Raw genomic sequence first — 9,846 nt, 5'->3', positions numbered from 1 at the left:
TGCGGCAGGCTCCCTGGAAGCGGTTAGCACAGGTGGTCCTGAAGTGGGGACAGCTGCTCGGCAGCCACTGGTGCCCATGTAGAGCAGCCGTGGCCTCAGTTCTTCATCCCTCGCCTCACCTCTTCACAACCCTGTAAATCGTCTGTCCATTTCTTCCATCAAGGTGCCATCTTCACACCAGTGGGAAAATCACCCAAGCTTTCTGCTCTATTAATGCTGCCATCTTCTAAAGGAAGATAGTACAGCTAATTAAGGGGCAAAAACAAAAAACAACCCTTACTGAACAACTGCATTACTCAATGGGACAGAAGGAGGTATGTCTTCTAGGTTGTGGCTTTCTGACACTTTAGGGGATAATATTCAATAAATTGACTCTTTCTTAGGAGGTGTGGAATCCTGTGTCCCCCACTGTGCCCCCAGAGTAAGAATCAAGGCTAGATGGCTAGTATGAACTCCTAATGTCACATGAGCCATTGTGTGTGTTGGGGGTGGAGGGAAGGGAAGTAAAGGATAGGAAAGAATTAAGGCTTCAAACAGTTTTTATGAATTAACTCGGTACATTGAAACTTTTGGGTGAATGGTTGATAAAAGTGCCTCACACTTTGGGACCAATGGTTTAAAATAATAATAACAATAATAACATAATAATAATAATAAATTCAACGGCAGGAGAGAGGAAGTTCTGTCTATTCACGGCATTCCAAACAAGTGAGTTAAGCGTGACTCCAGCCTTCCCACGAGCAGCTCTCCTCTCTCACAGATCATTCCATGCAGTGAACACTCTGATGCCGGAGGAGGTGAGAGCTGCGGCTGAAGGTCTTCTGACACTCTTGGCACTCGTAAGGTTTCTCGCCCGTGTGGGTTCTCTGATGGATGATCAGCTGGGAATGCTGACTGAACGTTTTCTCGCATTCGCTGCATTCATAAGGTTTCTCTCCGATGTGAATTTTCTGATGGAGGAGCAGCTCGGCGTTATCCCAGAAGGTTCTGGCACATTCGTTACACTGGTGGGGCTTCTCTCCCGTGTGAATCCTCTGGTGGACGATGAGGTGGGAGGTCCGCCTGAAGGCCTTTCCACACTCAAAGCACTCATAGGGCTTCTCCCCGGTGTGAATTCGCTCGTGTCTCAGAAGTTCTGAGTTCCCCCGAAAGGCCTTCCCGCACTCCTTACACACATAGGGCTTCTCGCCAGTGTGGATCCTAATATGGCGAATAATCTCCGAGTTCTGGCCGAAGGTTTTCCCGCACTCATTGCACTCGTAGGGTTTATCCCCCGTGTGAATCCTCTGGTGCCGGATCAGCTCCGAGCTCTGGCCGAAGCCTTTCCCGCATTCGCTGCACAGATAGGGCTTTTCCCCAGTGTGAATTTTCTGGTGTCGGATGAGGCCCGAGCTGTGCTTGAAGGCCTTGCCGCACTCGTTGCACTCGTGGTACCTTTCCTCCGTGTGGATCCTCTGGTGCTGGATGAGCTGGGAGCTGACCCGGAAGGTCTTCCCACATTCGTTACATTCGTAAGGCTTCTCGCCGGTGTGGATTCTCTGGTGCAGAATCAGGGCTGAATTCTGACTGAAAGCCTTGCCACACTCTTCACACTTATAGGGTCTCTCTCCAGTATGAATTCTGTGGTGGTGGATGAGATGGGAGCTCTGAATGAAGGCCTTCCCGCATTCGTTACACGCAAAGGGCTTCTCTCCAGCGTGAATCCTCAAGTGCCTGCGAAGGCTTGAGTTCGTGCCAAAGGTCTTTCCACATTCTTTGCATTCAAACGGTTTTTCTCCGCTGTGAACCCTCATGTGCTGGATGAGGTGTGAGTTCTGATTAAAGGCTTTCCCGCATTCTTTGCATGTATGGGGCTTTTCTCCCACAGAACTTCTTGGTGTTTTGCTGCATTCTAAATTCCCTATGAAGTCTGGGCTAGGGGGAACCAATGTCCCAGCTCCCTCTGCTAGCGCAGCTCCCTGATGCATCACCAGGCTGGGGCAGGGACTGCAGCCTCCCTCACTCTCATGATGCTCACTGGAGGGTGATTTCTTAAAGACAACCAACCCTGATGCAAAGTCTCCGCTACGGGGAGACGTCTGCTCCATCCCCTCTTCCGGGGACTCTCTCAGATGCCCTTCTGCTACGTCTTCATCACAGGCTGCTACCAACCTGCGATGTGGGTAAACCGCCTCGGGGACTTTCTCTAACACTGACCCACGTGGCTCGTATTCTTCAGGACTCTCTTCCTTGGGAATCGCCTTCTTGTCCTCAGTCCCCATCTCACCATCTGCAATGAGAGAGGGTAAGCAGGTGAAGTGGCCCTGGCACGCGTCAAGGAAGCAAGTGCCACAGGGACACCGAGCTGGGCACAGCTCTTTCTGGCGGCGTTCAGACAGCGACGGTGTCAGCAGATGACAGGACACTGACGCAGGACCATGGTGGACATGCTGAAGACCAGATGCCAATGGCAAAGAGTGAGAGAAGGAGTAGAAGACACTTATGGGGAGAAACGGAAACGAATGATAAAGATACGCTGATAAAAGCACCATAATGTTAAAAGGAAGTGGGGTGGGGGGTGGAATCTGGGGCTTGGTTTAAAAAAAAAAAAAAGGAAAATGGTGGTCGTGTTAATAAATGAATGACACACAGAAAAGTTGGGACAAGGGACAAAAGCAACCTGACATGGTGATATAGTAAGCTAATCCTCCACTTGCTATGCTGGTATCTCATATGGGTGCCAGTTTCAGTCCTGGTTGTTCCACTTCCAATCCAGCTCCCTGCTAATGGCCTGGGAGAGTAGTGAAGGATAGCCCTCTGCACCCACTTGGGAGACCCAGAAGTCCCTGGCTCCTGGCTTCAGGTCGGCTCAGTTGCAGCTATTTGGGGAGTGAACCAGCGGATGGAAGACCTCTCTCTCCCTCCTAGTCCCTCCTTTTCTCCCTCTCTCTCTAACTTTTTCAATTAAAATAAATAACTTTTTAAAAAAATCTTTAAAAAAGTTGCAAGAACTCAGATTTACAGAGGAAGTCACCCCAAAATGAGCAGTAAGGAGAAGCACTCTTCACTCACTCCTGAGGCCCTCAGCAGCAGAGGACAGAGAACAGAGCAGGGGATGAGAGAGTTACACATCAGCTGTAGGAGACACTATCCTGGGCTCCCTACAATTGGGGGAAATAGAGTGCTAGCTTTAATTTTCTCCTGACAATTAGCTAATTATATCAGTACCACATATTAAATATGTAGTTGAATTAACATCTTTTTCATGTTTGGTATTATTTATTTGAAAGGCAGAGAGAGAGAGAGAAAGAGAGAGATCCTTTATTCACTGTTTTACTTTCCAAATGCCCACAGTGGGCAAGGCTGGACCAGAAGGAAGCCAAGAACCAGGACCTCAAATCATTTCTTTCCTTATTGTTTAAAAATGCCACCTGCATTACAGGTTTCATATCCATGTGTATGTGAACAAATTTCTTTTTCTTTTTAATTTTTATTTAACTTTTTACTTTATGATACGATTCCATAGGCAAGCCAATTTCTGAATTGCAATCAGTTCTATTTATTTCCTTGCTGTTTCCTGCTTTTTTGTCTCTGATTTCTCTATTCAACCTGATGTAGCCTTTTAAGGATGTTTGATTTATTGATTTGAAATACAGGGATAGGTAACTGTCTCATCCACTAGGGCACTGCCTCAAATGCCTCTAACATTGAGTACCCGGCCTGGATGCAGCCAAGAGACAGGAGCTCCCTCTGGGTCTCCCATGTGGGTGGCTGGAATCCAAGCACCTGGGCCCTTAACAGTTGCTTCTCAGGGTGCAGGAAGCTGGGATGGGGAATAGAACTGGGACTCAGGCTCGGGTACTCCAATGTGGGATATGGTTACATGAAAAAGCACTGTAAATGCCATACTCAATACCCACCACTGAAGCTTTATTCTCTAAGTTTTCTTTGTAGCTGGAAAACAAAAGCCAAACCAAGCCAAAACAAACAACCAAAAAACCCACCAGGATTAAAATGAAAGTCTACTGGGACATTTTCTAAGGCTGAGGTGGTGTACTTCTTTACTCTCCTCTCCCACACTGTTCCTCAGGTATGATGTGATGGTCGGGCCACCACTCTGGATCCCGACTACACCCTGGGCCAGGGATCAGAACTGGAAGGAAGCTCGCTTCATGTGACTCCACGGAGCTACCAAACCAGCGTTAGAATGCCGGACTCTGGATTCCTTTTATTGAAGAGAGAAATCAACTTTGGCCTCATCTAAGCCTTTTGTATTCCTGCCCTGGGGACTTGGCTGTCTCCATCACAGAAGTGGAGAATAAGTAAATGCTAGAACGAGCCTGACTTCCATTCAAGGGGAAGTCATAATACTACAGAGCTGATGCTGAAGTGCCCCTCTGCCTGTAGCCACGTGTTTGTACAACACAGCAAATCTGAGTACAGTCCTCTCGTCAGTACCTGTGTTAACACTCAACGGCAGATGCTCAAGTGAGGACCTCATCCTTTAGACAATGTAGAGTCCTGCATGGTTTTTAAGCCAAGTAGCGACATCGTCCCTGGCCAGGTTAGCTTTTTATGTAGATGCCCACTGCTACTAATGGCCGTACAGCAGTGGTAGCCCGAGAGGCCAGTGCTATGACACAGCAGGTTAAGCCACTAACTACAATGCTGGCATCCCTTTGGGTACTGGTTCAAGTATCTGCTGCTCCTCTTCCCATCCAGCTCCCTGTGAATGCACCTGAGAAATTAATGAGAGATGGCCCAAATTTTTGAGCCCCTTGGAGACACAGAAGAAGCTCCTGGCTCCTAGCTTCAGCCTGGAGCAGATCTGCCTGCTGTGGCCATTTGGACAGTGAACAAGCAGATGGAAAATCTCTCTCTCCTTCTCTCTTATTCTGCCTTTCAAAGAAAGAAAACTATCTACTTATTTATTAAAGATCGATTAAAATTGGAAAGCCAGATTTACAGAGAGAAGGACAGACAGAGAGAAAAGATCTTCCATTTGCTGATTCACTTCCCAAATAGCCACAACAACGGGGTTGAATTGATCCAATCCGAAGCCAGGAGTTTCTTCTGGGCCTCCCTCGTGGGTGCAGGATCCCAAGGTTTTGAGCCATCTTCTGCTGCTTTCCCAGGCCACAAGCAGGGAACTGGAAGGGAAGCAGAGCAGCCAAGATACAAATCAGTGCCTATATAGGATCCCAGTGCTTGCAAGGGGAGAATTAGCAATTGAGCCATTGTGCCAGACCCTGTTTTTATTAAGCCAAATCTAAGGAGGTCAGTATGGTAGCAGCAGGAGTGAGGATGAGGATTCAGACTAGAGAAGTATTTAAGATGTTAAATTCTACAAGAATTGGTACATGATTAGAACAGGTGTGAGAAAGAGGGAGGAGTGAAAAATGGTGCCCAAGCTCGCTTTACTTCAGGGATGGCTTGAGACGGATGACAGATTCATCAAAACTGGGAGTGATGGAGGAGGAACCAGTTTAGAAGGGAAGAAGATGATGAGCTGTGCTTCACCTAAGATTAGTTTCAAAATATCCACCCAGAGGTGTCAAAGAATCAGTCAAATCAGCTTGAAAGAGTCAGAGAGACAGCCTGGGTACAGTGGCAATTTTTGGAGTGATCTTTATACATGTCTCCTTCTGTGCCAGCCTCCAGTCATCCACACAAGGTTAGGTGGTTAGGTACCGCCATGTTCTAACCCTGGGGTCTCTCTACTCACCCACCAATCCAGCCCTAGTAACACCTTGCCTCCTCACACCCAGAAAAACCCCAAACTCCTCCTAGAATCCTGAAGTCCCAGAAATTCTTTTTACCCCTCAAAATGAGCTGGAATCGTCTTCAACTCCTTATCTTAGTATCATGTCCCATTTTTTTCATGGAGTTAAGAAAGCATACCCCAAACCGGATTTCTCTTTTTGCTAGATTTATGAAAATGGCACATGATCTATAACTGTGTAATTGTAAGATTTCATCACAAAGAATCTACCCATCTTCTCCATCTATAGTACTAGCTGAAGTGGGAACAATGGTCTTCTTTTAAAATAAATAAATACTTTTTCCTATTATTGTTTAAGATTTATTTAGTTTTTATTGGAAAGGCAGAACAAATTTACAGAGAGCAGAAAAGACAAAGAGCTTCCATCCACTGGTTCACTCCCCAAGTGGCTGCAATGGCCAGAGCTAAGCCAATCTGAAGCCAGGAGCTTCTTCCAGGTCTCCCATGTGAGTACAGAGTCTCAAGGCTTTGGACCATCCTCCACTGCTTTCCCAGGCCACAGGCAGGGAGCTGGATGGGAAGTGGAGCAGCTGGGACATGAACCGGCGCCCATATGGGATCCTGGTACTTGCAAGGTGAAGATGTAGTGTCTGAGCCATTGCGCTGGGCCTGATGTATGATCTTAAATAATTTTTTCTAATATTCAGCCAAAAAAAGAGTTCCACAGGTTGGCAGTGTCCGTCTTTAAAAGGCACTTCCAACTCCTTTTCTGGTCCTTTCCTTTTTATCGTCATGTCTCTCTTTTTTAATGTCAATATTGATTTCTCTTATTATTTAAAAATTTATTTATTTATCTAAAAGGCAGCTACAGAGGAAGAGGGGCAGAGTTGGCCAAAGCCAGGGGTTCAGCTTAGGGCGTGACAGGCAGATCTGCACTAGGTCTCCACAGGTCAAAACAGGGTTCTTAGCTCACAGGCCCGGGTTTGTCCTTTCAATACACCACGGGAGAGCAAGCTCAGACAGTGTCATTCACAAGATACAGATGTACACAGCAGATTCCCAGCTGTGAATTAATCATGAGAAATGAAACTTCGAAAGGATCACGCTGCCAATCCTTTGAGGAAGGCTGCAGGAAGCCTCTGGGACTCCCAAAGGAGCCACAGGAGGAGACATCCATTTGTTGCGTGGGCCTGCTGCTGCCATCCGCCCAGCAGTTTACCCAAGAAGGTAGGAGGCAGTGTTAGGAAAAGCAAGGCGAGAAGGAACTGGGGCCATCAGGTTACATCGGTCCAGAAGCCGCCAATCCTCCTGACTTCCAGTTATGATAGTTTATACTGCCTTCAGAACAGCCAACTCCTGCCTCCTCCCCCAAAGTCTTAGCCAACATCTGCAGCAAAAAGTGTCCCCTCCTGGTCCAATGCACTAACAGTGTGCTGGCTTGTTCTCCCCCCCATCTTTCTGGATGCCACTGTCACCCTATCACTTCCTGTGTACTGCTTCCCAAGGTCCACAGGATGCCCTCCCAGTCCATGTGACCCACGCCTGTTCCCTGGTCCGCTTTCTGTCCCACACTCTCCATTCCCTGCTGTAAGCTGTAGCCGTGCTGCGAGGTCCTGTAGTCCCTGTAGTCCCAATGCTTCCTATTGCTTAGACTTTTGTCATGGTTTCCACATCCAGCAGTACCACAGATCCACGGTCCACCGGAACCTCTCCAAGACTGAGCTCAAATCTGGACAGCTCTTTGCACCTGTAAGCAGTTTCCTTCTCTGGACCACAGGTTACTGCGACGTCCTACCAGTCTTGGCAATCCGAGGGTCCAGCACAACCAAGACGTCTGGTAAGTGTTAGTGTGTATGTGTAGCTGTCTTATCGATATGACATATCTGTGATGCTCTTTCAGGCTGACTGGATATGTCATTCATTCACTGTGGGTCCTGCTTTCTTACCCTCCTTTCTTCTGTCCTCCCTCTGGTTCCCACAATCAAGTGAGCTCTGTGAACTCTACACTCCAGCCCATCCCCTCTTCACAACCAACTCGTACAGGTCAACAGGATACCCCGTCTGCCAGCACAGGACACAATCGACTACGCGTCCTTGCGGGTTTTTTGGGGTTTTTTTTTTGCCAGGACCCACCATTTCTTCCCATAAGTTTACTTAGGAGCGGATGCCTGGGAAAACCACAGTGCCCATGGGTCCCCAAGCACGCGTCCTCCGCGGCTGACAAGGCAAGGACAGCAGCGCGGGGAGCGTCCCTGGGCAGTGTCCGAGCGCCACACTCTGCAGGTGGGGAGAGGGGACCCCGAAGGCCAAGGTCACACAGCTGCCCAGGGTCAGCAGCCGGCCCTGAAGCGCTTGTACTGGGCTTTCTGCTCGGCCGCGGGCCCGGCGCCCTTCTCCCCACCCTCCACCCCGCCCCTCGGGCCGTGACGGAAGGAGCCCGCGCCGCCCCCGTGCTCACCCGCCACGGGCTCTCAGGGCCGCTCCCGGTCCAGCAGCTGTGGCCTCGGCGTCACGGGCGACGGGCAGCGGCCACTTCCGGTACCCTGGGCGGCCCTGCAGCCAATCAGCGCTCGCCGCCCCGAGGAGTGGGGGGTCGCGCCGTGACCGCCGCCTCTCCGTGGCCAGCGCTGCCTTTCGCGGCTTCTCGCCCTGACCCGAGCCCCGCCCCGCCGAGTGGACTCCTAGGAATGACCCGGGGCCCGCAGGCCACGCCCACTTCAGCCCTGGGATCACAGAGGAGCTGGGTCCTCCGACTTTCCTAGAAAGGCTCTAGGGACGCACTTCCGCCCCGGGAGTGGCCGCTCTGCGCGCTGCCGTCGCTCCCCGATGCGTTTCTCCGGGTCGGGCATGTCGGGGCCTCTCAGTTGCCCAGCTTGTCCACTTTAAACGCAGACCACCTGCCTCTCCTGTCCTACCACGCCGGAGAACAGGCCGAGTCACCTCTGGGCACCAAGGAGGGGGGAGGACCTGTTTGTTCTGAAAAGTATTTAAGGAGCCATGTGTGGGCTGCAATCTGGAGGTTGAGCGAGGGCTTAATTAGGTTACACTGGAGTTCATCGTTGGACATGAGTGCCCAGGGCTGTAGCCACTGTCACATCCACGGCCCTGACCATCTTTGCTCTACCGTCTGCAGCTGCCTGGGAAGAGTTAACCCTGCTTCAGCCAAAATGTCTATTTGCCCTGCCCAGACTAACCCCCGGTGGGGGGGGGGGGGGGGAAATTTTAACATTTTGGAGAAGAGACCCAGGATAATGTCACTGTCTCTACTTTTCTAAAGGTCTTTCGCTTGGGCCCAGAGATCGTTTTCTATGTATTTGTCGTTTTCCACGGTTATTTCAACCATCTTCACTCTGTGCAAGCTTTTCTCCCAAGTGTGACCCGAGAGGATTCAATGACCGTTTCAGTCCTTGCCAGCTATGTTCACTCAAGGAAAGATGCCTACATCACGGGAATGTGCCCCCAGAATCGAATGTGGAAGACATTAATTCTAGTTATTTTATATATGTGTATATGAAAGGCAGACAGACAGGAAAAGAAAGAGATCTTCCGTCCTCTGGTTCACTCCCTGGGTGTCAGAAAGTCCCTAGCTAACCTGGGCTGGGCTGGTCTGGGCTGGGCTGAAGCCAGGCACCTAGATCCCCATCAGGGATCCAAGCACCCAGGCCACCTTCCTCTGCTCTCCCAAGCACATTAGTGGACAGCTGGATTGGAAGTGGAACAGTCAGGACCCAGGCTGGCCCTCTGATGCGGTATTCTGGGATCCCAGCGTTACTCACTGAGGTAGTCCCTGCAGCACAAGTGTGACCAGAGAAGACACACTTAGTTTAAAATGATTTCCCTCATAGGAGCAAAGATCAAGGGGAACATTGCCTTTGATGTGGGCAATGAATCTATTCATGTGCAATTTGGGTTCTCACCTCATAAAGAGATAAAAGTCCGAGGTGGAACAGGTTTTATTTAACAGCCAGGAAACAAACACACATTCACTTGCCAGTGTGAGTAGATGCCCCCCATGGAAACAGCAGGCCACAAGTTACTCAAAGGAAGATAAAACGAGAAGCAGTACCTCTGAGTGGGGTCCATGGTAAACAAAGACCCTTCCCCCACTCCAGCTCTTTTTATGAGGTGGGGAGTGGCAGTCCAAC

General features: G+C 49.7%; 1 protein-coding gene across 1 annotated transcript; it reads right to left on the bottom strand.

Moving 5' to 3' along the window:
• Positions 1–521: 521 nt before the first annotated feature.
• On the bottom strand, positions 522–8,263 carry ZFP3 (ZFP3 zinc finger protein). Its single transcript, XM_041000790.1, has 2 exons — positions 8,160–8,263; positions 522–2,269 (listed from the first exon to the last, which is right to left on the bottom strand). The coding sequence occupies exon 2, from the start codon at positions 2,259–2,261 to the stop codon at positions 762–764; it is 1,500 nt and encodes a 499-aa protein (XP_040856724.1). The 5' UTR covers positions 2,262–2,269; positions 8,160–8,263; the 3' UTR covers positions 522–761.
• Positions 8,264–9,846: the final 1,583 nt, after the last annotated feature.

The sequence above is a fragment of the Ochotona curzoniae genome, unplaced genomic scaffold (assembly GCF_017591425.1).
Source record: "Ochotona curzoniae isolate NIBS_2020 unplaced genomic scaffold, NIBS_Ocur_1.0 scaffold_2453, whole genome shotgun sequence".
NCBI classification, from domain to species: domain Eukaryota; kingdom Metazoa; phylum Chordata; class Mammalia; order Lagomorpha; family Ochotonidae; genus Ochotona; species Ochotona curzoniae.
Note: the sequence above shows the minus strand (reverse complement) of the source record. Positions and strands in the feature narration are given on the sequence as shown.